General features: G+C 38.1%; 1 protein-coding gene across 1 annotated transcript in view; it reads left to right on the top strand.

The window, feature by feature from the left end:
• The window catches only part of UBA6 (ubiquitin like modifier activating enzyme 6), a 72,265-nt gene that overhangs the window by 25,903 nt on the left and 18,999 nt on the right, over positions 1–27,363 (top strand). The window contains exons 10-23 of the mRNA XM_063300335.1: positions 900–1,003; positions 5,678–5,740; positions 8,311–8,387; positions 10,150–10,216; positions 12,855–12,998; positions 16,759–16,826; positions 17,677–17,755; positions 18,235–18,315; positions 19,151–19,228; positions 21,489–21,670; positions 22,699–22,804; positions 23,312–23,401; positions 23,566–23,646; positions 24,788–24,916. Of these exons, the coding sequence (XP_063156405.1) occupies positions 900–1,003; positions 5,678–5,740; positions 8,311–8,387; positions 10,150–10,216; positions 12,855–12,998; positions 16,759–16,826; positions 17,677–17,755; positions 18,235–18,315; positions 19,151–19,228; positions 21,489–21,670; positions 22,699–22,804; positions 23,312–23,401; positions 23,566–23,646; positions 24,788–24,916 (1,349 nt within the window). The remainder of the gene's footprint in view (positions 1–899; positions 1,004–5,677; positions 5,741–8,310; positions 8,388–10,149; positions 10,217–12,854; positions 12,999–16,758; positions 16,827–17,676; positions 17,756–18,234; positions 18,316–19,150; positions 19,229–21,488; positions 21,671–22,698; positions 22,805–23,311; positions 23,402–23,565; positions 23,647–24,787; positions 24,917–27,363) is intronic.

Below are 27,363 nucleotides of genomic sequence, written 5' to 3'. Positions count from 1 at the left end.
TGAGCTGCACTGGTTACCAGCATACGCCTGGGTGTAATTCAGGGTCTTGGTTATAACCTATAAAGACCTACATGGAGTAGGTCCTCATTATTGGAGGGACCACCTATCTCCCTTGATGTCTGCCCAGTTGGTATGAGCCAACAGGGTTGGCATGCTCCGGGTCCCTTCAATTAAACAGTGTCATCTATTGGGACCCAGGAAGTATGCTTTCTCTATTGTGCCTGCTGTCTGGAATGAGGTTCCCCCTAATATCCATGTGGCTCCCATTCTGCTGGCATTCCAGAAAGCCTTAAAGACCTGGCTGTTCTCACTTCTCTAACCAGTCAGTTATTTTGAGATTAATTTCCATCTCACAGTCCCACCCAATTTTACATTATCTACAAATTTGATAATCATATCTTCTACCTTTTCATCCAAGAGGCTTGCTAGTGGCCAGTAGTTAAATATTAGGCATGGACAGGTCAGTTTTGTCTGGAATCCATGCCCAAAACACCTCTAGCCACTTCAGGTTTAGAGGATTTATTTTCAAAAAAACCACCAAACTACCCTGGAACAACACGGTCCGTGGAAGGTTTCTCTGGAACGTTCCATTCCCAAACCAGAGAGTTCTGCACACCACTATTAAATATTTTCTCATTCTACTTATAGTTCTTTTAGTAGTTATAGAATAGAATTTCATTACTTGGCAGATTTTGTTCCATCTTTATATGATAGAGAATTAACTTATCATTGTATGGGTTGATTAGGTTCAGAATTGAGTTATTTTTCTTGTAAAACTTTAAAAGTCTAACTAGATTTGTAGGACTATATGAAATAAACATTTTCAGTTTCCTTTTATTTAAGATTGCCAGAATAAGGAAGATAAAATTTCCCCCCAACTTTGTTTCTCTCTCTTTCAGTGATATCACCTTATTCCTTCAGCATTGGGAATACTGCAGATATGGAACCTTATTTACATGGTGGCATAGCTGTCCAAGTAAAGACACCTAAAGTATTTCATTTTGTAAGTGTCTTTAGAGGTTACCATTAGCAGTCTGTGCGTTGTCTATTTATGCTTCTAGATTCTATTGACTTGATGAATATGAATCTATCTTAGCCTTGTTCATCATTCAGTGACCGCATAAGCTACTGATAATTGCTGCTTCAGTTACTCTGAATTGCCAGAAGTGTTCAGATTATCAAATCAAGAACCTGTCCTTGTCTCATTCAGCCATCATGTGCTTGTTTCCTGTGCTTGAGCTGGAGGGAAAGGAAAGACACTGTGCTCTGTTTTGGAGTTACCTAAAGCATTTCAGAAATGCAGTGCAGCTGTAACAACAACTACCTAGCTTTTGGCATTGTGCTAAGCTTTAGAAATGTTTGGTTCAAGACAGCCTATCCTACTCATTTCCACTGTTGCTTCTGGCTCAGAGCAGCTGTAAAGTAAAAGTCATCACGGCTATGATTTATACATCAGTTTGTAAAAGCTTCTAGTGCATTAGGAATATGTAACATGGATGAGTCTTCTGTTTGAGCTGCATGAGTGATCAAGTATAGGAGATTCATATGGCTGTGAAACTTAGAAAATAGTCAGAAAAAGACCTGCCCTTCTCTTGTTCAGAAATGCGGATTTCATATAACAGGTTTTAATTTCTAAAAATGTCTGCCATTGCTAAAAGAGAATCTTCTCAGCCTGTTTAAGCCCACTGACAAATATCCCATTCCACTGCTCCATGTGGGAAAAAATAACATCCAGATACAGCCCTGAAGACTATGAAATGCTTCAGGACAGTGGAGAAGCTGAAAGCACATGTGGTTTCTTCACTCCTTCCTGTCAAAGAAAGTGATCCAGGAAGAGAGTGAAGCATATTAGAAGCAAACAGCTGGCTACGCACAGATGGTGCCAATTGGAACGTATTGCATTCTTTGATCATAGAACACATTTCCATGATGAGAAACTTTTGGCAAGACGTGGGCTGTACCTGATGGGACTGGGAAGAATATATTTGAAAGAAGCTTGCAAACCTGATCTGGAATGCTGGGGGGAGGTAGAAGAGAGTTCAGGAAAGAAGTGATGCTTAGTAATGGATCTGGGGTTAGAAGTGATATACAAGACGTGGAGGCAGCTGAATAATGTGAACATCAATACAGGAGGAAACAAATCACACTGGATGATCCAAGAGTTCCTTTGTCTCCATGCAAATTAAAGGAGTATGGGAAACAAGCAGGGAGAATGAGAAGTCTTAATGCAGGCAGGTAAATATGATTTAGTAAGCATTATTGAACCCTGGTAGGATGAAATCCATGAGAGGAATGCCAATGTTGAAGTGTATAACTTATTTAAAAGAAACTGGCTAGTTGAAAGGGCAAGAGGAATGTGTTGTATGTGAAGGAAGTACGTACGTGCAGAGATCCAGGAATTCCTACTTGGTGCAAATTTGAATGTATACTTGGTACAGTTTCGAAAGAAGAAAACTGTGTCTATGGCAGGTACAAAAGTTTGGACACTCTTTAGTCACTACTTCATAACAAGTTCTTTGGCAGAAAAAATAGCTTCCAGATGTTTCCTGTAGCAAACTGAGAATCTTTCTAATCTTTTGCGGATCTTGAGGTTCATTGAGCTTGCAAATGTTTTGTTACCAAATTAAGTTCCATGATCTGCATGGAAGAGTTTGTTTATTTGTTTGTTTATTTACAGGTAGAACTTGGGTTATGACCATTTGTTCAGTGACTGTTCGAAGTTAACAATGGCGCTGAATGAATGGTACTTACTTACGATGGGTCCTTGTAGGTCCAGCTGCTGCAGCGTCCCCACAGTCACATGATCGCAATTTCCAATGTTCCCTGCCTGCTTCCCACAAGCAAAGTCAATGGGGAAGCCAGCAGGAAGTCGGAAGTTGCGGTCTTGTGAGGTGCTCGCTTAACGACCTACACGGTCCTCGTTTAATGATGGTAACTGGGACTTCCAGAATTGCCATTGCTAAGTGGTGCAGTCATGTGACATCGCACATTATGACTGCGTTGCTTAACAATGGCAATTCTGGTCCCAGTTGCCTTTTTAATTAGAGGACTACTGGTAATTTTGTATAAACTACTCAGATTTTTTTTTTTGCAATCCCATCACAAAAATATGGAAAAAAAAATATTGATAGGCCTGAAGTATTTTGGAACAAAGTGCTTTGATCTGATGAAACAAAAATTGAACTGTTTGGCCATAACCACACAAGATACATTTGGAAAAAATGGTATGAAATATTTGAAGCAAAAAATACCTTACTTAGTACAGGGTGGAAGAAAAAGTTAGGGGAAATGGATGGAAGCTGGAGTCTGGAGAAGCAAAGACTATAGGGAGCATGATAGCTCTCTTGAAATTATTAGAAGGGCTGTCATGTAGCAGATGGAGCAGACTTGTTCAGTGTTGCTCCAAAACCCAAGACAAGTAACAGTAGGTTTAAATTATAGGAAGCAGAATTTCCTAATAGTAGGAGCTGTAAAAGCATGGAATAGATTTCCTCAGGAGATGATGGACACTCTTTCACTGGAGGTGTTTAAGCAGAGGTTGGATGGTTGGGTGTGCTGTGGTAGTGAATTCTACACCAGGCAAGGGATTGGGTTATATCTAACTAATGTACTAATTAGGTTATATCCAAGATACATTACTTTATATGATTCTGTGAAATGTTTGGGCAAAAGGTGCATGGTATCTCACTAAAGACAGTTTTATGTGTGGATGTATTCATGGTACTCTTTTTTGCTCAGTGCCTTCTCCATTTTTCACCCAAATAAAGTCTGCTGCATTAAAACAATACCTCTGTCTCCCATAAAAAGTGACAGTAGATTGATCAGGAAAACCAGGAGGGAGACAGTGAAATCTTGTTCAGTAGTGGTAGCTGAATGAACTATATAATGTTCTTCTGATCTAAATGTTTCAGCTGTATCTAAATGATTTATAGGTAGTCTTTGCTTACTGATTGCCTCATGCAGCAACTATTCAAAGTTACAGTGGTGCTAAAAAATAACTTTGTAACCAATCCATGCATTTACAACTGTCGCAGCATCCCATGGTCACCATTCACATGCTTCGCAACCAGTGCACATTTATGATCATCGCAGTGTCCCTCAGTCATGTGATCATCAATTGCGTGCTTTGCAACTGGCTTGCGACAAGCAGAGTTAACAGAGAAGGCGGACGTCACAGTCACATTATTTTTTGCTTAGTGACCTCAACACTTCACTTAATGACCAAAGAGGGATTAAGGTCATAAGCCCGTTGCGGTCACGTGATTTTCCACTTAGTGACTGTGGTGCTTAGCGACCAAGTTGCAAGTCCCAATTGTGGTCACCAAGCGAGGACTACCTATACTGATAAACTGAATAAACAATACACTAAACTAGCTAAACCTGTTTTAGCCTAGCATTGTAACATCAAATAAGAACCTCTACTTGTACAATTTAATTTGGAAGAGAATATTAGTGAATTAAATATTAAAAATCTTCACGAAAAAAATATTTAATCCTAAAAGCCAAATTATATGCAGAAAAGAGTTCTGGGAAACACTGATAAGCAAATTTAAGAGAAAATATTTTTCATTAGTGTGCTTGGCATCTGGTAACTGTCAGTAAAATCAGAATAAGCAAGCATCATAAAGGTGAAGTGTTAACATCATGAATTTATTGTATTCAGACCTCCAGAAAATAACAGAAAAGTTGTAAGCAGGGCAGTGCCCAGAGATTTCAATATCAGGGGTATGAATGTACCTGCATAAATCTGCCTTGGGAGTGATAAAGATATTTGACACTAGAAATTATCTCAGGTTTTCTGTTCATAAAAACTTGTAAAACATAGAGCTTGAACTATTAAGTCAGTGTTAGATTAGAAAGAATTGATGCTGAAGCCATGGCATCTACCTGAAATGAGTACATATTCCATGGGGGTTACATGATTCAGGTAGTTAAGCCTTAACGGAGTGAATCCAAGGTCATATTGATGAACTAGTGAACTTTTGATATTATTTTAGCCTATTTTAACGTGATGGATATGTCCAGTAAAAAATTTGCTTGAGCAGATGATTTAAAGGCAAGAGATTGTGTGTCTAAGAAATTAGGAAGAATATGATCCCATGGAAATTTGATGATATACATATATCAAAGACTCAGAAGTTGCATAGCTAAAACACATTAAGAGATTTTTTTAAAATACAGAGCATTCATTCTTGGTGTATTGTATGAACCTAGCCCATATGGTTAGAGTGAAAAAGTTAATAGAGAAAATCATAGGTAAATTAACAAGAATAATAACGACCCTCTTACATAAATATTCAGTTCTCTTGTCTTAAGTTCCTAAAAGAATTTGGGTGCTTGACAGGTAAGAGCAATGATACTTGTTAAATGATACTGTGGAACAATATAAAGATTACGTTTGTTGTGATTGGATAACAACTATACCCTGTTGCTAGTGATTTTTGCATCTCTGGAGAATAGTGGGTTTTGTCCTCTTGAAACTCTTTTTCCCATTTAACATTTTTTATTTGTCCACTGTCTTTGGGAGCACATTCCAGTTTTTCGGTTGTCTCTGTTATTGTACTCTGCTAAAATTAATGCTTGTTTTTATAAAATGTGGAAAGTTTTAATTCAGGTTGCCTGTAATTATTTCTTTGTTTTGGAAATTACATACAAATAAATTATTTTTTCCTCCTAGGAGCCACTGGAGAAGCAGTTGTCTAATCCAATCTGTCTTGTTGCTGACTTCAGCAAGCCTGAGGTTAGTTTACTTGGAATATTTGAAGATAATTGAGCTTAAAATCAGTTTATTAAGATGAAATGTACACAAGTTTTGTGTTTATCTTAACTTCTCATGTTGTGCTTTGTTACTGAGGAATTCCTGGGTTAATTAATGTCATTTCCTTTTCCCTACAAATCAGAAACTATAATATTCAAATTGAGGGCAAGCCAGAATACCAAATCAATTTTATGTAGTGATCACTGTACTCAGATCCCAAATATTGTCGTCTCAGACATTCCCATTGTAGGAAAAGAAAACTCTTTATTTGAAGATTGAAGCAGGCATTCCAAGAGAAAGCTGCAACTGTCAAAAATTGGTGTGCAAATCGTTTGATTGTTGATCCTGACACTTTTATGTCATTGTTAGATTCTGTTTTGCTCCGATGTGGTAGCCTTGGTTTGCAGTTTAGATGTAACAGGATATATGGTTACTGAACCCAGAAGGTTTTGAATTATAAAATGCCAAAAAGGGATATTTAGGCAAGCACAAAGCTCATAAATGTTTTGCCTGAATTTTGAGATGTTGCACATGAATTGGATTATTAATTTTGTTTATAAGCTGCTTTTCCAAAATGAATTGTACTCAAAATTGTGCAAAATAAACATACATGCTTTAAATATTTATAAAATATTTAAAAATATTTAAATATATTTTATAAGTATTTAGATTCAGCAAAACATTCAACATAATGATAAACTAAATTTGATACCGATCACAGTACTGAGCAAAATGAACAGGCTAATAAATAATAATTGAAGATAAGTCATGCTACCAATACCTAGTAACTTCATTTCAAGTGCCATAGCAGCGTAGAATAAGTAAATTCACAAACATGTGACTTCATTCTGTTATCTTTTCTGTTATACACTAAAAAATACCAAACATGTTTAGTTGATATATGTATTTATACACAAACATATACACAACCCACTCCAGAGAGTGGGATTTATTTATTTATTTATTTGATAAATTTATATAATTGCCCGTCTTGCATATGTGACTCTGGGCAGCAAAGTTAAAAAAGAAGAGTACAACAAGTAATGAAAAAAACATAAAAACAAACAGCAGGAAAACCATTAAAACCATAAAACATAAATTTGTGGGAGAGCACAGTCATTTTTCCCTAACAGTATAATCTCCTTATAGACTCCATACCCACATTACTGGATCCATAGGCCAGATGGCATGTTTCAGGCTTTATTATTATTTAAATATTAAATATTTAATATTAGACATACATACACACACATATGTGTATGTATGGTAATGGTGCTGGGGTTGGATGTGTGTTTGTGGAGCTCATAGATCTGGATGGTCTAGGGTGTTGTTGGTTTGAGGTAGAGGAGCACTACATTGGTGTTGGGGTCTAGCGGCTGAAGTTGTGATGGTCAGTAACAGCAAGACTTGGAGGAGTACAGTGCCATTGTGATAGTGTCCAGGAAGATTGGAGAGGCAAGATTGTCAGGTGGGTTAGTGGAGGTTGGCAGCTGGCTGGATCTGTGAGCTTGGAGCTACTGCCCTTGGCTGAGGTGGCTGGAACACCAATGACGGTATTGGGTGAGCCAAGTTTGCGGAACCAGGGGGCCTTAAAACCCACAGCTACTCAGTCTTGCCAGAGCTGAGCCAAGCCTGTTCTCCCCTTTGCAGACCCATACAGCCTCCAGGCACTGGGCCTTATTACCCTGAATGTGGAACAGCATCCCCACAGTGATCCAGGTGGCCCTAACCCTGTTAGCCTTTCATAAGGCTCTGAAGACCTGGCTGTGCCTCAGGCTTTTGGGCCATGCAGTTAGGTGAAATCTGCTGGTGATGTAGTTTTGTTTTGATGAGGGTTATTGTTTAACTAGGGCATTATGGGTTCATACTGTTATGATGGTTTTAATCATTGTACACTGCTCAGAGCCACTGCTGTGAGATGGGCAGCTCTATAAATTTTATGTGTGTATGTATGTATGTATAAATAAATACTTTAAAAAGCATACACACACGCACACATACTGTATATATGCCAGAATACTGAGGAAGATGACAGTTTCTGATTACTGCCTTAGTTGACCATCCCCTTAAAATCTTTGCCTTTGTCACGTTACATTTAAAATTAAGTAAAAGCTGTAAAAGAAAAAAAATTGCACTTGTGAAAAGAATTTATTTAAGTCTCTTACTGAGATATACAAAGAAGAAGAATGGTGGATATTTGGAAAAAAAGCTCAGGCTGGACATTATTTTAAATTAAAATATATTGAACAAAAGCAAACAAGAGTCTTCTAGATTTTTAGGATTAATTAAGAATTTAGGATTCTTAGTTCTAGATTAATAGCAACTGTTAGGATTAGTGTCCATTTTGTCAGATTTGTTAACATTAAAGATGCCAATATCTATTTTGCTCAGCGGGCTTTAAACTGTGAAAGCTTATGCCACAATAAATCAATTAAACTTTGGTGCCACAAGATTCATTATTATTTTTGCTGTATAACAGCATAATGTGGTTATCCTTTGGAAAACTGTAATTCTTTAACATCTTACTATATACTATTGTCTTTTCTTTATAGGCACCGCTGCAGATTCATATTGCTATGCTTGCCTTGAATGAATTCCAGGAGAGTTTTGCTCGCATGCCAAACATTGGGTAATACATCTATAACCATAGTTGCATAAATATTATAATTAGTGGGTATAAATATTATTAGATTTATATTGGCTTATTTCTTTACTTAATAAGGTGACTTGCAATTCTGCATAGACTTAAGCATCTTATTTATTGCAGTGGAATTGAAGCTGTTTAATTGTGTTTGGGATAGTGGGTAAGGCACCAGGCTAAAAATTGGGAGATCATACATTGTAGTCCTGCCTTAGGCACAAAGCCAGCTGGGTTACCTTGGGCCAGTTACTCCCTCTCAGCCGTAGGAAGAAGGCAGTGGCAAACCACTTCTGAAAAATCTTGCCAAGAAAACTGCAGGGATTAGTCTAGGCAGTTGGCAGGAGTCAACACTGACTTGAAGGCAAAAAAAAAAGTCTCTCTCCCTCTTTTTCTCTTGATAATTGCCTCTTATTTGTATTCCAGCTGAGCAGCTGGAACCTTCCATCGTCCTTGGTCCAATGGACTAGTTGAGGAAATTAAAGTATTCAGTTTCACCATGGCTCAGAAAAATTGCAGTCTGACTATTTCAGGAGCTCAATAACTCAAGCAAAGGTTGGGCGGCCATCTGCTGAGAGTGCTTTCATTTGATTTCCTATACAGAGGCGGCTTAGGTTTGATAGCCTAAATGGTCCCTTTCAACTCTGTGATTCTACCTCTTTTGGCCTGTTTTTCTTTCTCTAAAGAAAAACATTTCCAGATTATCTCCATTCATCTACCATCACGAGAGCTTTCCAAAATGGGTATAAAAACACTTTAAAAGCTTTCCTACAATGTGGATTTTTCAGACAGCTGTGCTGTTGTATTTTAGTGGTAGGGTCAGGATCTCAGCCTACAATGTCATGGAAGTCTTAGGACCCTCAGGCATCAGCAGTGGTGATGCACAGAAGTGGGAGAGGATATCTTACGATTTTATTTTCTTGACTTCAGCATCCCAAATGCATCAGTATCCTCCAGAGAGGCACACTGTCGCTCAATGAATCAGCCTCCTGTTTATTAGATTCTATTGATAATGGATGTCAGCCCAAATATCCTAGCTTTAACTGAAAGAGTTATTAAAAATTTATTGAGCACTTGTTTTCTTTTGATTGTGCCAAGCATCATAATCCTTATGACTTTACTGTACCTGGGTAACAGCTTTCTTTACAACAAAGTGGCAGAAGGAACCACCCCAAATGGCCTACCTGCATTACAACATTGTCTGTATAAATCAATCCAGTACATATTTTCAGAATAAAAATAAGCTATTGGTATAAAAATATCTAAAACATTCAGTGGTCAAGTGAGCTTTTTTAAAGAGCAAAAGCGAATGAAAGCACCAAGTCTTAGTCCCAAATGGAATGGAGCACTGTCTGGAATAGGTGATAGGTAACAGCAACAAGCTCCCTTCTCCAAAGGGTTTGATCAAGCAACAGCAACATCAAGCAACCAGCCCAATAATAAATGTCAGATTTCACCAACCAAGTGCCTTCCAGATTTGTTGAGATTATAATTCTCAGCATTCTGCACTTACTAGTTGAGGATACCTCAAATACTTGTGGGGATGCTGTGACAGTCATAAGCGTGAGTACTGGTCATAAGTTGCTTTTCCCAGCATCATCGTATGTCTGAACCATCGCTAAACAAATGGCCGTTAAGTGAGGACTAGCACTCTTTCTGTCTCTCTCTCTCTCTCTATATATATATACTTCAGAGTTTGCTTTCATTTTAAGAGCAGTATAAAGTTTCTACATTATTTTTGTTTGGGTTCTAGATGCCTTCAGGATTCTGAGGAAATGCTGAAGATAGCCCTGTCCTTAAGCAAAACCCTAGAAGGCAAGGTAAGCACTTTAAACTTCAGTATTACTTATAAAACAGTTCAGTTCAGTGTAGACTGCCCATCATTAGAGAATAATCCTACTTCCGACTTTGCTAGGTAGTAGATAAGATATTGATGTGTATATTTGAAAGTTCTGAGACTGGGATGCACCATGTTGGCTAATAAATTACTATTTAGAAATGAATGCAAAATTCAGTTATGATTACTGTTTATTTCTGCCAAGAATGTTAAACAGATTTCCACAGTTCCTTTGAATTAGGCATCTCTGAACACTTAAGGTTAGAGTATGATAGCTAAGTGGAGACCATTGTATGATGAGGAACTCTGTTCAGTTTGGGTGGAGATTTGTGTGTACAGGTAGTCCTCAAGTTACGACTGCAATTGGAACTGGGATTGCCATTGCTGAGTGATGCAACCATAAAGCATGATATCACATGACTGCATTGCTTAGCGACGGCAATACAGGCAGTCCCGGTTGTCATCAAAACCCAAGATGTGTGGAGGTGCGCAGAGAGGGAGGGAGTGCTTGGTGTGGTGCAAGCTCAGAAAGGCCGGGGAATGAGGATGCAGGGTGCATGCAATTGCAGGGAGGCAGGGGAAAGAGAGCGTGGGGTGTGTGATCACAGGGAGGCCAGGGAAAGAGGGCGCAGGATGCATGTGTGCAAGTGTAGGGAGGCCGAGGAAAGAGGGCGCAGGGTGAGTGTGATCACAGGGAGGCCATGGAAAGAAGGCGTGGGGTACGTGCATGTGTGTAATTGTAGGGAGGCCATGGAAATAGGGTGCAGGGTGTGTGCGAGAAGAAAGGCACAATGCATGCAAGCAAAGAAAGGCTGGGGGGACTTACCCCAGAGACTTGTAACCTTTCTTGCTGGCTTCCCATTGATTTTGCTTTGGGGAGCTTGCAGGGAAGGTCACAAATGGCGATCACATGACCGTGAGACACTGCAACTGGTCATAAGTGCGAGCTGGTTGCCAGGCACCAGAATTTTGTTCATGTGACCATGGGGGCACTGCAACAGCTGGAACTTCAAGTACTGGTCGGAAGTCCCTTCATTCAGCACTGTCGTAACTTAGATTAATGACAGTGATTGGGACTGGAATTTCTGTGCTGCTTGATGCAGTTATAAAGTGTGACGTCACACGACTGCATCGCTTCGTGATGGCAGTCCTGGCAGTCCCCGTTGCCATTAAATGAAAATCATGTATTATTAAGCGAGGACCTCATGTCCTGACTGCGACTTGCAAGTTCCTGCCAGCTTCCCACAAGCAAAGTCAATGGGGAAGTCAGCTGGAAGTTGTAAGTCCCGGGGGGCTCTGAGTAAGCCGGAGGGCAGGTGAGTACTAGGAGTGAGGGGGTGAGTGTTTGTGGGCTGGGGAGGGGTTGCTGTTGTGCCATGCGAGTTTGTGTGGGCTAGGGAGGGGACACTGTGGTGTGATCTCATACTCTGTAGCAGGGCTCTTGGAGAGGAAGAGCAGTGGGAGCAGCTTGCAACCTTCCCTGCTGGCTTCCCGATTGACTTTGCTTGTGAGAAGCCAGCAGAGAAGGTTGCAAATGGCGATCACATGACCATGGGATGCTGCAACTGTTGTAAGCGTGACCTGGTTGCAAAGTGTCTTGACCGCAATCACATGGCTGCGGGGGTGGTGTGATGGCTGGAACTTCGAGGACCAGTCGTAAATACCACTCGTTCAACACCGTTGCAACTTTGAATGATTGCTGAAAGAGTGATTGTTAACCAAGGACTACCTGTATACAGTCCTACAGGCCCTCTTTTCAGATGTTTGTGTAGAGTATGTGGATATCTGTAGCAACATGTACATAATTTTCATAGTATCTCTGTGTATACGTCTCAAAAACAGGAGGAATCTGGTAGCACCTTTTCAAAATAACATATTTTATTAAAAGACATGAAACTCCTGATTTTTGGCTGCCATAGACTAATACCACTCTCCTCCTACAGAGTGTCTGTGCATGTGTGTGTACTTATCAACACACATAGACAGGCTTTGTCAATCCCAGCTTACTTGTTAAGCTAATAGTTTTCAGAAAGGCTGAATAGGATTAGGCTAAATGCATGCAAATAATAAAACAGAATCACTTAAGTTTTCTAATTGGTTCCTTCTTGCTTTTATCAGTTCTTGCACTAACATATCCATGCAGCTGCTTCAGGAGAAAGGGGTTTAGTGCTGCATCTGTTCTTCAAAGCTCTTGGATGCAATGTTGTTTCTGCAAATAAGTGCTTCTACATGTAACTTATACAGTACCATATGGCTGTTAGGATTTTACAGTTATGGCAATAATGCTGCTGTTTTGCCCCAATGTATTGAAGCCCTTGCAGCAAAATTTCTTTTCTGTTTCCTCTGATGTAGCTTGATTATACTCTGTTAACTAATGCAAAAACAATCCAGTTTTCTATCTGTAGCATGATGGGCTGTGCCAGAGGGTTGTTTTTATGCCCTAATTATTTATTTTTAGGGTTGCGTGGCCACTTTCTAATATTTCCCAGTTTATGATTACAGTAGTGAGAAGGGCTGAATTTGTATGAGGGATAAAGTCTAGACCAGTTGTTGGAAAGCTACTTGCATTATAGAATTTAACTATTTTCCTATCTAAAATAGTTATTTGTGTTTAATTACAGCCTCAAGTAAATAAAGACATTGTGAAATGGCTATCGAGGATGGCTCAGGGCTCTTTAGCCCCTCTCGCAGCTGCACTTGGTGGTATTGCTAGTCAGGAAGTCTTAAAAGCAGTGACAGGAAAATTTTCTCCTCTGCAGCAATGGGTAAGGTTTTTTGCTTTGGAATTAAGTGATTCATGTTTATGACTGGTTTCAAACAATATGCTAAATATAATGGAATTTGTTTGGTTTTGGCTTAGTGTGCTGTGGGCTTCTAGCCATTATTTGGTAAACCATGATTTTTGGGAAGAATGCATTTCCTGAGGCATCAGTGCTCATATAGCTCCCAAAAGTCTTGAGTTCAAGCCCTCCCAAAATGACTTTTTATGCAACATAAGGGGAAAATTATTAAATACATGACTGGAAAATAATACTTCCTATTTTTATTAATGTTGAAAGTAAATGAAATCAATTATAAGGGTTGTTGTCCTACCCACTGTTTTTTGGAGTCCTGTTTCTGCTACACTGTTCAAAGCACTTGGTTCCCCAAAATGTAATGTACCTTTTTAATAACCTGGCAATTTTTAAAAATTCAGTAAAGTGTGATTCAATAAAGTGTGATTAAATATGTAGAAAAAAATGCTGTGTGAGCACTAGTTGCACTCAGACAATGTGCCAAAGCGTGATGAAGGAGATGGTGAATAATTTCTGTTTTTATTCTCCTTTTCTTTCCTGTTGTTCCTTGCATGTAGGACTTAATTAAGGAGTGGATAACTGATAACCTACCAGGTGTTGTTGAATTACAACTTTCAGCAACACCAGCCAGCCAATAGCCAATAGCATGGGATGTTTGGAGCGATAGCTCATTAATATCAGAGGGGGGGCACAGGTTCCCCATGACTGGCTTAATTCATAACTTCACTTTTAAGTAAACCACAATGTGCTGTTGCATCCCAACTTGCAAACTATGCTTCAAGTGAGAGCTTTCTAAACCAGGGTTGCAGTTCTGGCTTGGACAATTGTTCAGATAATAGTTTAACAATTCTTCCAAATGGAGTGAATTAAGCCACATACTGTATGTGAGAGATCTTGTATGTGTGCCATCCGCTTGCAGTTATTGAGCTGATTGAAATGTGGGCAATGCTTCTGTTTACCTTAAGTGTAGGGTAAAAATGAATCTAAGAAATGACACGGTGACAACATTCTTTAGAGTAGAAATTGTTAAATGACCAAAGTACAACACATTATGTATTTGCTGTAATTTCAAATCACTTGACAGGCAAGCGCACCACTAATTTATCCTGAAATTTGAAAGTTACTGTTTGTTACTGACTGGAAAAGAAATATTGTGAGGATAGGATTACATTTAGATTTCTTGGACAAATAACAATATATTTTATATAAATATCGTTTGTTGAAAGTGAAATCAATAACCTTTAATGGAATTTACTTTTCAAATAAGCATTATCTTAATTTATAGTTGCATTGTTCATCTATAACTTGTATATGAAGAATGTTTTTTCTTAAATAATCACAAAAGTCCAACAATGCAGAGATGGAAGGAGCATTAAACTACTTGAGTGGTGAGAGCCTGGGAAGTGCTGCCTTATCAAGGTATTGGTGGTGCTCTCTGAGCTTGGTTGTTTGCTTGCAGAAGTTTCATTACCCAACTTGGTAACATCATCAGTGCTAATGAGTGTGGGGCTTTCTCCCTGTTTATATAGAGCAGCTTGCCCTGCCAATGTTGGTGGGAGTCTGGTTTTCTCCTTGGTAGTTCCTTGATTAAGGTATTGTTTTCTGTTTGATTGTTTATCTGGTGCTAATCCCCGCTAATCTGGGTATTTATTTATTTATTTATTTATATTTCAAAAGTCAAATTTTGTCACTGTCCATCTCCCTCAAAAGAGGGAGTGTTAGCTGCTGGAGGGGATGTGTTCTGGTCTTATCAAAGTGTTGCAGTTATAAATAGGTGTATGTAAATATGCTGACAATAACGTAGTCTGCACGTACTCAGAGGAAGATCTTCAAACTATCCTAAACATCTTTGCAGAAGCATATGATAAGCTTGGCCTCTTGCTTAACATTAAAAAAACCGAAGTGCTTTACCAGCAAGTTCGAACTAATATCTCTGCAGCGCCATCAGTTCAGCTTGAAGGTGTATCACTGGAAAATGTTGACCACTTTCCTTATCTTGGCAGCCATCTATCTATAAAAGCTGATATTGATGCTGTAATTCAGCATTGTCTGAGCTCTGCAGGTGTAGCTTTTTCCCAAATGAAGCATAGAGTGTTTGAGGATCGGGACATTTGCAGGGACACCAAAGTGCTTGTTTACAAAGCCATTGTATTACCAACCCTTTTCTATACCTGTGAAACATGGACTTTCTACAAACACCACCTCCAACTTCTTGAAAAATTCCATCAACTCTGCCTCCGAAAAATTCTGCAAATTACTTGGGAAGATAGACGGACTAATGTTAGCGTATTGGAAGTGAAGACCACCTGTGTTGAAACAATGATCATCCAACATCAACTGTGCTGGACCAGCCATGTTGTTCGAATGCCTGATTATTGTCTTCCAAAGCAGCTACTTTACTCCCAACTTAAGAACAGAAAACGGAATATCGGTGGACAGCAAAAGAGATAAAGATGTTCTCAAAGCTAACTTAAAAAAGTTTAATATCAGTACTGAGAACTGGGAAGTCCTAACTAATGAGTGTTCAAATTGGAGGTCAGCTATGGACTTTGAAGAAGCATGAGTACAGGACGAAAGGGAGAAGCGAGCTAAGAGGAAGGCACGTCAAGCAAATCCTCATCGTGACCGTCTTCCACCTGGAAATTTATGCCCTCATTGTGGGAGATTGTGCGGATCGAGAATTGGCCTTTACAGCCACTTATGAATCCACCGTTAAGATTTAATCCCGGAAGACAATCTTACACGGCTACGAGTGATCACCAACGAACAAACAAACGAAAATACATACAAAAAATACTGTGTTTATTTTTTTAATTAGGTAGAGCTTATGCCAGCTTTTGTTCACTTAAGTGTGCCTAAATGTTTGCATACAAGTGTTATGAGTGTTGCTTTTAAGTGTCTTGATTGAACACTTCATTTCAGATATCATGAGACCCAGTTTGTTTCTGCTGCTGCTTCTTGCAAGGGTATCAGAAAATGTTGAAGTGGACCAGAGCTTATCTTTAGGGTATAGAAACTGAAATAATGGAAAATAAAATAAAAGTTACAGCAGATTGTTTTTAGTTTCCCATCTTAAAATAACCTAATCTTGCATGTAAAGCTACTGACCCAGTGGAGAGAGAGATTTATGTCCCCCAGTGTATTGATCTGCTACTTATAAAAATATTTTTTTGTGGAAGAGGATTTACAGATACGATGGCTTTCCTCATCTATAGTCAAATATGATATAGTCTAATAATCACCACCCCAGTCTCCTGTCTTATTCTAATATTTTAAAGATTTTCTATTGCCGTACAGCAATATTTTAGGGTTTACAGATGCTTCAAAAGAGGCATTTCACAACATGTGACTGCAGGTATGAATGCACCTCTATTTCAAATATATGTATCATTTTCCAGGTTCATATAGCTGTTTTGGAAGCTGCTCCTGGTTGTTCCTGCCTACATGTGCATGGCCGACCGTTTTGCTTTCCTTTTTTTGTCAGGAAAGCAAAGTGGATGGGTACACACATGCAAGCTTGCAGAAACAGCTGGGAGCTGTTTCTAAAGCACCATTCAGGGCTGGAAAAAGATGTAGTGCTTTAAAGAGGACTGTTTCATATTTTCTACTCCACATGGTAAAATTCTCTTTCAAAATAATTTGCATAGCCCTAGTGTACAGTTCTATTTGGAATCTGGCTTTTCTGTTTTAAGATGTAATTTGTGATTACTGCATTTCTTTTCTTCCTTAGCTGTATATTGATGTATTAGAATTAGTCACATTTCTAGAAAAAGCCCATGATGAAGAATTCCTCCCAAGGTAAATATTTAATGAATCTTTTTTGGTTGTATTAATTATTTTTCCTCATAATATCTCTCTAAAATAGAGTAGGTTGATAGAAGGGAGCTTAATAAAAGTCACCCAGTTAACTTAATGACAGAGTAGATACGTGATCACAGCTTTCCCAGGTCTAAATCCCATTCTGTGGTCCTGCAGATGAGTTAGAATTTGTCATAATCTCTAGCCAACATAGCAACACAGAGATTGGAGAAGACTGTTCTAAGCACTATTCCACACAATCTGAAGGCATGTGCACTGATTTTAAATATCAGTAAAAGAGTAAAACATGGGTGGCATGTTTGCACAGCCTGTGGGTTGCTCATACAGGTAGTCCTCACTTAACAACCATTTGTTTAGTGATGGTTTGGACTTAATGTGCTGAAAAAACCGACTTATGACCGGTCCCCACACTTATGACCGTTGCAGCATCCCTGTGGTCACATGATCCCAATTTGGGTGCTTGGCAACTAGTTCGCATTTACAACTGTCGCAGCATCACATGGTCACAAGATCGCCATTTTTTACCTTCCTGGCCGGCTTCTGGCAAGCAAAATCAATGAGGAACCATGTGACTCGCTTAATGACCATGTGGTTTGCTTAACACCCATGGTGATTTGCTTAACGACCACTTCAAAAAAGGTCATAAAATCGGGTCAGATTCGCTTAATGACTGCTTCACGTAGCAACCGAAATTCTGATCCCAATTGTGGTCATGAAGTGAAGACTACCTGTATGTGGTTTATACTCTAAGAACTGAGTACACAAGGTATGATGTAATGTTAAAATGTGTCTCTATTTTCTTCTTTTCCACATCCTCTGTCTTCTATAGAGGAGATAGATATGATGCCCTAAGAGTGTGCATTGGAGATTCCTTGTGCCAGAAATTAAAGGATCTGAATGTTTTCTTAGTAAGTATGACTTCTAGGATAACTCTGTCATAGGGGATTTCTTAAATGGAATGCTAAATGACTTTTTGTAGAGAGTTTGGGTTGTACTGTTCTCCGGAATTAAATTTAGAGGTCATCTATTTTAAAAATTATGGTGCTGTTCGTTATTTGAAACTTAAGCCTGCCCAATAGAGCATACAGTAAGTTGTATAGCACATACAAAATATTTATCTAAGTATAAGTCATAGTGGTATAGTATAGATCAATAATCTATAGTGCTTTTGATGCATTTCAGTGCGGCACTTGTTAGCTTTTATTGCAGATTTCAAAAGGTGTCTAAAATTAACACCTTCATTTCTTTTTAGGGACTCCAGCAACTTGGAGCTTTTAAACAATTTTTAATGTGTTTTCTAAATTTATCAAACAAAAGTAGCTAACTCTTCACTATGCTAATTAAAGGTTGGAACTGATATAATATTGTTATGTTTTGACTTTTTTAGGTTGGTTGTGGTGCAATAGGCTGTGAAATGTTAAAAAATTTTGCACTCCTTGGTGTTGGTACAGGCCAAGAAAGGGGCAAGGTATGTTTTATATTCCCTCCTGATTTCAGTTCCTCTGAGTATACAGGTAGTCCTCGCTTAACAACCACAATCAGACTGACAACTCTGTCACTAAGCGACATGGTCGTTAAGTGAGACATCCCAGAACTGGGATGGACTTACGGCCTCACTTCTGCTGCGGTCATTAAGTGAATCTCCACAGATTGTTAAGCGAGACATCATGGGACTGTGACTTGTAATTTTATTACTGGCTTCTCAATTGACTCTGCTTGTTGGAAGCTGGCTGTAAAGTGTGCAGATGTCGATCACATGACCGCAGGATGCTGTGATGGTCATAAACACCTGCCAGTTGCAAAGTGCCCGAATCTCAATCATGTGACCGCAGTGATGTTGTGACAAATGATGGTTGTAAGTGCGAGGACCAGTTGTAATGTTGCTTTTTCAGCCCCATCATAACTTCAAATGGTTGCTAAACAGGGCAGTCATTAAGCAAGAACTACCTGTATTCACAATGCATTTTCCAGTAATATTTTAACAGCAGATCCATTATGACTTGGAGTTGGGGGCAAGCTTTGGATTGTTGATTTCTCATATGTAAAAATCAGTCTACATTCTTTTTGTTGTATATTTTCTTGTAAGAAAAGTGCTACACAGGAAAGATTTTTTAAAATAGGATGCCTTGCATAGTTTAAGGTAAAGGAATACAACCTACAATATTTTGAAAATACTCTGTTCCCATTTTTAAAATGATGTGAGGGAAGAAAGCAGAATATTTCAAATACTGATTCTGATGTGACAATTAGTTTTGATCATTTTACTGTTAACTCATGATTTCATCAATTTGTTCAACATACAGGTTGAAATAACAGATCCTGACTTAATTGAAAAGTCCAACTTGAATAGGCAGTTTCTTTTCCGGCCTTATCACATACAGGTAGGTTGGAGCTATGAGGACAAAAAATTTGCAGTGATTTTTTTCAGAAAATAGCTATTTTAATTTAACTAGAAAGCTAAGTCTCCATATATTTAAATGTGGGGCAAATGTTTGGATCTTGTAACTAATTTTGGCACTATACTTCATATTGATACACTTTATATTGAGAGGTTCCAGGTTGAGTCTTTAACATCTTCTTTTAAGACGATGTTGTATAATATCAGTGGGAAGGACTCCTGTCTGAAACTTGATCAGTATCCTCATAATTGTGTCTACAAAACTGGTCTTCAAAGGATCAGGTAATAAATATATTAAAACAGCAACATAATGTGCAACATAAATATGGGACAGGTGGCTTAAAATAATGAGAGTTTTAAATTTGCTCTACCATGTACAATATCTAATTCAAATTATGGCTTACTCAGATCTGATATATTAAACAGTCTTATAAAAAGCTGCACCAATATATTTAAAATGTAAGTAACAGAACTGAATCTATTGTGAAGAAAATATTCTTCATAATACAAGAGGTAGTTGTAGCTGTGAGTTTCTTTAACTTGGGGAAGAATTTTTGCCACTTTATAGCTAGTTTCACGTATCATACAAAGTCCTGGTTAGTTTTAATCGCCGAATCTTGAATAAACTATAATACTCTGTTCACAATGCTAAACCATAAGCCAAGATATAGAAGCCACATAAGTCATATAATTTTAAGGGATGGATACATATAGATAAAAACAGAGGTACAGTTTAGGTATTCATGTGTTTTGTTTTTTCAGTTTGACATTCTAGTTTAGTTTATAGTATTTTTTTTCTCTTTAGAGTTGTATCTATGTAATTTGTTTAAGAATGTAAAAATTATATATATAATAAATTTTTATCTTTTTTTGTTTGTTACTTGTTTTCTAAATAGTTTTGTCTGTTTCTTTTTTCTTTTTTGTTTTCTTCTTCACCATATAACCTTTTTATATAACAGGTTGGGTTTCTTATTTAAACTATGTATTTATAAAGTTCTATTGTTATATTGCTGTTTTGGTTTATACATAATGTCACAAACCTATTAAGCTTTTAAAAGGAAATGCTAATTGTAATGTTTCTGAAGTTAAATAAAATAAATTAACTTAGAAAAATGAAAGAAAAAAACCCTCAGTAGCTGGGTTCACATATCCATACTAAGTCAAAATTAAACAAATTTCACTATGGCTTAAACACAGTGGGTAACTCTATCAATGTGATTATTAATGTGTACTGTCAATTTACCACATAACAGATCTTAACATACAGGTAGTCTTCAGGTTATGACCACTTGTTCAGTGACTGTTCAAAGTTACGATGGCACTGAATGAAGGGGACTTATGACCAGTCCTCGATGTTGCAGCCATTGCAGTATCCCTGCAGTATGTGATTGTGATTTGGGTGCTTGGCAGCTGTCGTGTACTTAACAATGGTTGCAGCATCCCATGGTCACATGATTGCCATTTATGACCTTCCCTGCTGGCTTCCCACAAGCAAAGTCAGTGGGGAAGCTGGCAGCAGGAGGCAAGTCACTCTAGTAAGTTGCTCCTGCTGCTTTTTCTCCCAAGGAGCCCACAGGCAGAGTGAGTGTGGGTCCCGGGCAGGCAGGCGGCTGCCCACCCAGCCATACTTGCGCTGGCCTGTAGCACCTGCCCCCCTGCACTCGCGCTGTGGCACCCACCCCCTCCTGCTTGCACTTCCGTTGTGCCACTGCACCCACCCCCCATCTGCACTCACGCAGCACCCACCTGCCCACTTGCGCTGTGCTGGAGCACTCCCCACTCACCTGCATTTGCGCCGCGGCACCCCCTCCACCTGCACTTGTGTTGCGTTGCCTTGCAACACCCACCTCCTGCCTGCATGGCAATGGGGACTGCTGGGATTGCCACCACTAAGTGATGTGGTCATGCGATGTCATGCTTTACAGCTGCATTGCTTAGCAATGGAAATTCTGGTCCCAATTGCTGTTGTTAAGCAAGGACTACCTGTAACCTTAATGTTGCAAGATTTGGGGAATTTATTATTATTTTTTTACGTAAGACCATCATGGAAAATTGATGATGGTATGATGCCATTAGCTTGAAAATGTTGCTACCTCCCAGTATAATTAATGTGATTTGTCAGTTATTCATGCTGTATCATTAAATCATTGATGTTTCTGAATGTGATACTAATTTCGAAGCTTCATTTTGTATGCATTGTTTCCAAGAAAAATATTAACCAGACTAACTTGAATTTTGTTTAGAAACCCAAGAGTTGTACTGCAGCAGCAGCAACACGTAGCATCAATCCTGAGATAAAGATAGACTCATATCTTAACAAAGTGTGCCCAGCTACTGAGAACATATACAATGATGATTTCTACACCAAGCAAGATGTAATTGTAACTGCATTAGACAATGTGGAAGCTAGAAGATATATTGACAGGTAAATCTGTGATTGGAGGGAAGATTGGAGGGTTAGATTTGTTTTTTCCTGCTTTCCCTCTCCCCCTCCCCCTCCCAGGCAGTAATTTACTTTTACTTTCCTTACATTAACCATAGCTTCATGTTACATACATATTTCAGTATAAACTGTGGTTAATTCAAAACAATTTATCTTGTTTTATGCTGTGTCAAGTAATAATTTCAGTGGTGAATGGGTGTTCCTTGAGGTCCCTCATTAGTATGTTGAAACAGCTTCACTGCCTGCCTATCAAACCAAATTTAAGGTGTTCATTATGGTGTCCATCGCTTAGGGCTGAGCTATTCAGGACCCTTCAATAGTAAAAGCTTGACTTTCAGACCTTTGTTCAGTGGACTTAATCCCCAAATAATGGAAAAGTTGGTTGTTTTCGTAAATCTTTCTGGACAATTTACATAAATTTATGTAACAATTACATAATTATTTGGCTTTAACAGAACCCTTTCCCTCCAGTTGGTTCATTCAAGTTTTATTGTGATTCTATCTTGAAACGCTCAAATAGGCCATTTCAAGGTCAGAACATTCTGAGTCAAAATGTTTTGTCTATCCCTGTGACATTTACATTTTCTACATAATTAATACCTTGCTACGCCATCATTAGTTGTATCTGTGGTTTATTGAACAAAGCATTTTGTATTTCACAGATGGTATTAAGCGATGATGCATGAATTGTGTAGTACAGTACAAATCAAAACAAAACAACCTGAACAGATCATATGATTGGATTCACATATTGTGCTAAGACATGGTTTATTTTATCTTTTCTAATCTGACCCATGTCTTTTAATATATTGTTACATTGATATTGCTTTAACTGAACACTATCAGCACAAAAATAAATTAAAAGACATGGCCAATCCTTGGCTTTTTTTCTAATGACAAGGCAGGGGATGAATATTATAATAATTAATGTCATATCATACTATATTTTTCTGTGTTCTATTTATTATGACTCAATAAAAATTCTTCTATTCTTTGCATCCACTGTGAAGTCGCTGCCTAGCAAGCTTGCGTCCTCTCTTAGATTCTGGAACCATGGGAACTAAAGGGCATACAGAAGTAATTGTGCCTCATCTAACAGAATCTTACAATAGTCATGTAAGTGCTTCAGCCATAAAAACACTGTCCTTTGAGTGGGAGACCATAAATTTTATTTAACCTCTTTTGAGAGAGATAATCCTTTAGTGCTTTAAAAATCAACTGAGCTTATCAGACATTTGTACAGATTTTGTACATAAGATCAACGTGTTCTTGGGCATACATATCTAATTGTTTGGCTTTTGGAAACCATGTCTAGGTACTTATATTCAAAAAAAGTAAAAGCCAACTATTACAATATCGTATTTGCTATGACAATTTACTTCTCAATCTTACCTTGCTAAAATAACTCTTAACATCTAATGTGAAAAGATATATTCATTTGAAAGGAAATAGAGCATATCAGCAAAAACATTGACTCCTATGTGTAACTATTTAAAAATAAGCCCCATTTAATTCAGACTGTGAAATTGACTGAGTTAGAGATGAAACACTAAACCAGAATATATATTTGTGTGTGTGTATGTTTGTGTGTATACAATCTTTTTCATTTGTTTTTATATTTAGCGAGATCCACCTGAAGAAGAAATACCATTTTGCACGTTAAAGTCTTTCCCAGCTGCCACTGAACACACAATACAGTGGGCAAGAGACAAGGTAAATTTTAGTATGAGCATGATACATTCAGGTTAGAAAGACATAAATCCCATTGAAAAAATAGAAATGAATTGTAGTTCTGGCTCTGTTTTTTTTTCCTAGCAAGAAAATGGGTGGATATGCAGTAATATTTTCTTACAACATTTTAAACTTTTTTTTTCTAGTTCGAAAGTGCTTTTTCACACAAACCTTCCCTGTTCAACAAGTTTTGGCAAACGTATCCATCAGCAGAAGAAGTGTTACAGGTGATTTCTAAATTGTGATTAAAACTACATGTGAAATTACTGTGTTATTTGTCATTTAACCTGTTGTAAATTTTACATGTTTGCGGTAATATTACTTGGTTTTAATATGATTATATCTCTAGCACATGTTCATATTCTTCCAATAAGCTACTTATGCAGAGGTTTGAACTAGAATGGTCCTAAGTTAAAATAAAGTATGAATTGAGTAAAATTGCATTTTAAAACTTTTCGTGAATATTTCAAAGGTATTGGGGAATGATAGGGCGGTAACATCTAAGTAATTTCATTATTGCAAATAACTCAGCATTCTACTCTGCCTGTTTTTCTCTGTTGGTTGTGAAATAATTATCTATATCATCTGTCAGGTAAAAGGCAGATTAGATTATTGTTAAAGTTATTAGAATAACTTTAGATTATTCAGTGAGATAGATGTAATTTTTGATTCCTCATTGAAATGAGGGTTGGAATTGAATTGTGATCTAGGGTTAGAGTTTGTTAATGTAAAGAACAGTGAACAGAAAGCATAACATAATACTTAGCTGTGTATATATGTAAAACATAAAGCATTTCATGTACACAAGGAAAAATGTAGAAGTGCATTTCCACAGCATACAGGTCTGGGATTAGTTAGGGGGAAAAAAAACCTCCACAAAAAGTTCAGTTATACTGGGTGTCATGGTGGCGCTGCAGGTTAAACCGCTGAGCTGCTGAGCTTGCAGATCGGAAGGTCGGCCGTTCGAATCTGCGTTATGGGGTGAGCTCCCATTGCTAGTCCCAGCTCCTGCCAACCTAGCAGTTCGAAAACATGCAAATGTGAGTAGATTAATAGGTACTGCTTTGGCAGGCAGGTAACGGTGTTCTGTTTAGTCATGCTGGCCACATGACCACGGAAGTGTCTATGGACAAATGCTGGCTCTTTGGCTTTGTAACGGAGATGAGCACCGCCCCCTAGAGTCGGACACGACTGGACTTCCTGTCAAGGGAAACCTTTACCTTTACCTTACCTGTGGTTATAATCTTACAAATTTCCAACTGTTATAATTCTCTACTAATATATATTGTGGGAATACACATGTTTTAATGACATCACATTTGTGACATGTGTTTTAGGCTTGCCCATTTTTGTTTTTATGTTTTCTAGAGAATAAAGTCTGGAGAAAGTTTGGAAGGCTCTTTCCAAGTGATTAAATGCCTCAGTAGAAGACCAAGAAGCTGGTCCCAGTGTGTTGAATTGGCAAGATTAAAATTTGAGAAATACTTTAATCATAAGGTATGATGTTATTAAAGGATGGGGGTAAAAATAGGATAAGGCTCTGTGTTTATTAAAATTACCTATTTTATTTATTTGTATGTAACTTAAGCAGATATTTATTTAAAATGTTTTAAACTTTTAAAATTCATTTTTAAAATATATGTTCTAAAGTAGTACATTGATAGATAGCTTATTGATTGATTACTCTTAATGACTAAATAAATAAAGGTAAAATACAAAGTTTATTTTCAAGATAAAATAGGTAAAAGAAAATACAATAAAATATATATGTGCTAAATACAGTCAGTGTTCAGATAAATATATTGCCTTTACACGATACCCTGGTCTGTTCAATATAACAGATTCTTAGCTGAACTGCCTTGTCTATAAACTTAGTTCTGCTAACAATGTATAGGTCAGATCCCAGGAGAAAATAGGACAATCTGCTGTTCAGGACTCAGTGGACTGCTGTTTCAAGTAGGGATTTTAGATATCTAAGCCTAAAAGGGACATATATTTGTGAGGAAAATAAGTTTTCAGATGAATGGGACCGATTAAACCAAATGGAAACATAAAGAATTTACAAACAGCCTTGAAGCTAGCTTAGCATCTAATTCACACCAGCTTGCTGTAATTCTTATCAGAACATTCCCATGGCAACCCATGAAGGATGTCTTCTGGCATTTGGCACCCTAAGTTGCCCCCTCCCTTTGATCTGCTTCTTTTTACTAGTACAGTGGCTTTCTTTGAAGTAGTTAGCAGAAGGGCAGGAAGTAACCCAAGACTTATTACTTATGTATGCTTGCATCATCATATGAATATGTACGTATGCATCATTTTTCCCTTCCCCTTTTCTGAAATGTATAAATATCAGTACATTTCTTTTGTTTGGAGGGGTGTCACTCACTATCCTTTTGGTGGGGTCCCCTCTAGTACGTACTATTTAATAAAGCCTGCAGTGAGCCTTGATTATTTGCTTTGGGTCCTGTGTTTTGATTGCACACAGTTGACAGTCAAATAAGATATAAGCAATATCTTCAGCGTTTGGGGCACCGCATATACACATCCTCTCATGATATGGCAAATGACAGAAGTGCCCATATTTGGCTTCTGAAGTAATGTTCAGTGTAATAAAATGCACATGAAACCAATAAAATGTATTTTTTAAAAGATCTGCCATTTCTAGTATCAATGGGAAGAGTATCTGTCACCTTTGACTTGCCAGTATTTCATATAAGTCCAGAACTGCAATTTGACCATCAAGCAACCTTTAAACTCTCAATATTCTGCAATAGCAAAACCCATTATTTTTAGGATATTGCTCTGCTACCTAAAATGTTTTTCCTGTTTTTCCAGCCAGCAAGCTTCTACTATTACAAGCAGTTTAATTTATATTCTTACCACATCCACCACAAATTGAAATAACTAATTTAAAGAAGAAAACAACCACAATGCAATGCCCTGTTCTGCCAAGGGCCAGGCAGTGATCAGGTGCTCAGACAATTGGTTCTTTTACTGTAGATCCAGAGACAATAAGCACACCAGTGAATAAAGAGATTTTAAGCTTTTTTGTTAAGCAAACAGATTTAAACAGAAACACAGTTTAGGCAGATTAAACAGAAGAATAAAAACATACCAAGCAAGATGATACCCCGTCTCCCATAGGCTGTCAGGAGCCCCTTAAGAACAACAGCAGAGATACCCCAGGGCGGCTCAATTTCCACAGCTCCCAGCGCTCAGGTCTGTGCAGAATGTCCCCAGGAAATATACCTCAGGGTGGCTTCATTTCCAGAGTACTCAGCCCTAAGTCTGTGCAGAAGCTTCCCAAGCCAATTTTGCACACAGCACCCAGTACCAGGGTCTGTGACTAAGCTCCCCACTCAGGAGGCAGTCCTAAGGTTTTTATCGAAGGCTTGGCGCTAAAACCTCATGACCCTGTTTCCATAGTACCAAGACTGCAGGATCTGACCTTGACTAGATAGTTTCCAGGGTCTCACCTGTTTATGACATAATCCAAAAGCTGGGAAACTATATAGATAAGCTAGTGCTAACATAAACAACCTTGGGGTTTTCTCTTCTTCCCGCTTTTCAAGCAAGAGTGAAAAGCAAGCAGGTGAAACATAACTCAGAATGAACTCTATACTTCTATAATTTTCTTAATATGAAGGACAAATCAAAATATGTCACTTAAACTCCTCAAAATACAATGGTCTTCTGCGTTGCCACTACATGCCTTCAGTCCAGGAATGCAGTTCAAGGATACAATGTATTGTGGCATAGATGGGTCACTTATTATCCTCCAGATATTGCTGGGCTTCCAGCTCCCATCAAATACAGTTAGTCAGAGATGATAGAAAGGCCACAGTTTGCCTACCTGAAGTTAGAGTATTGAAAATTGCTGTCCTCCATTTGGTGCATGGTATCTGCCAAGGGAGTTTCAGTCCCAAATCTGAATCTGAAACATA

The sequence above is a fragment of the Candoia aspera genome, chromosome 4, assembly GCF_035149785.1.
Source record: "Candoia aspera isolate rCanAsp1 chromosome 4, rCanAsp1.hap2, whole genome shotgun sequence".
Classification (NCBI taxonomy): domain Eukaryota; kingdom Metazoa; phylum Chordata; class Lepidosauria; order Squamata; family Boidae; genus Candoia; species Candoia aspera.
The sequence above is the reverse complement of the archived record's forward strand: the minus strand, read 5'-3'. Positions and strand labels throughout refer to the sequence as shown.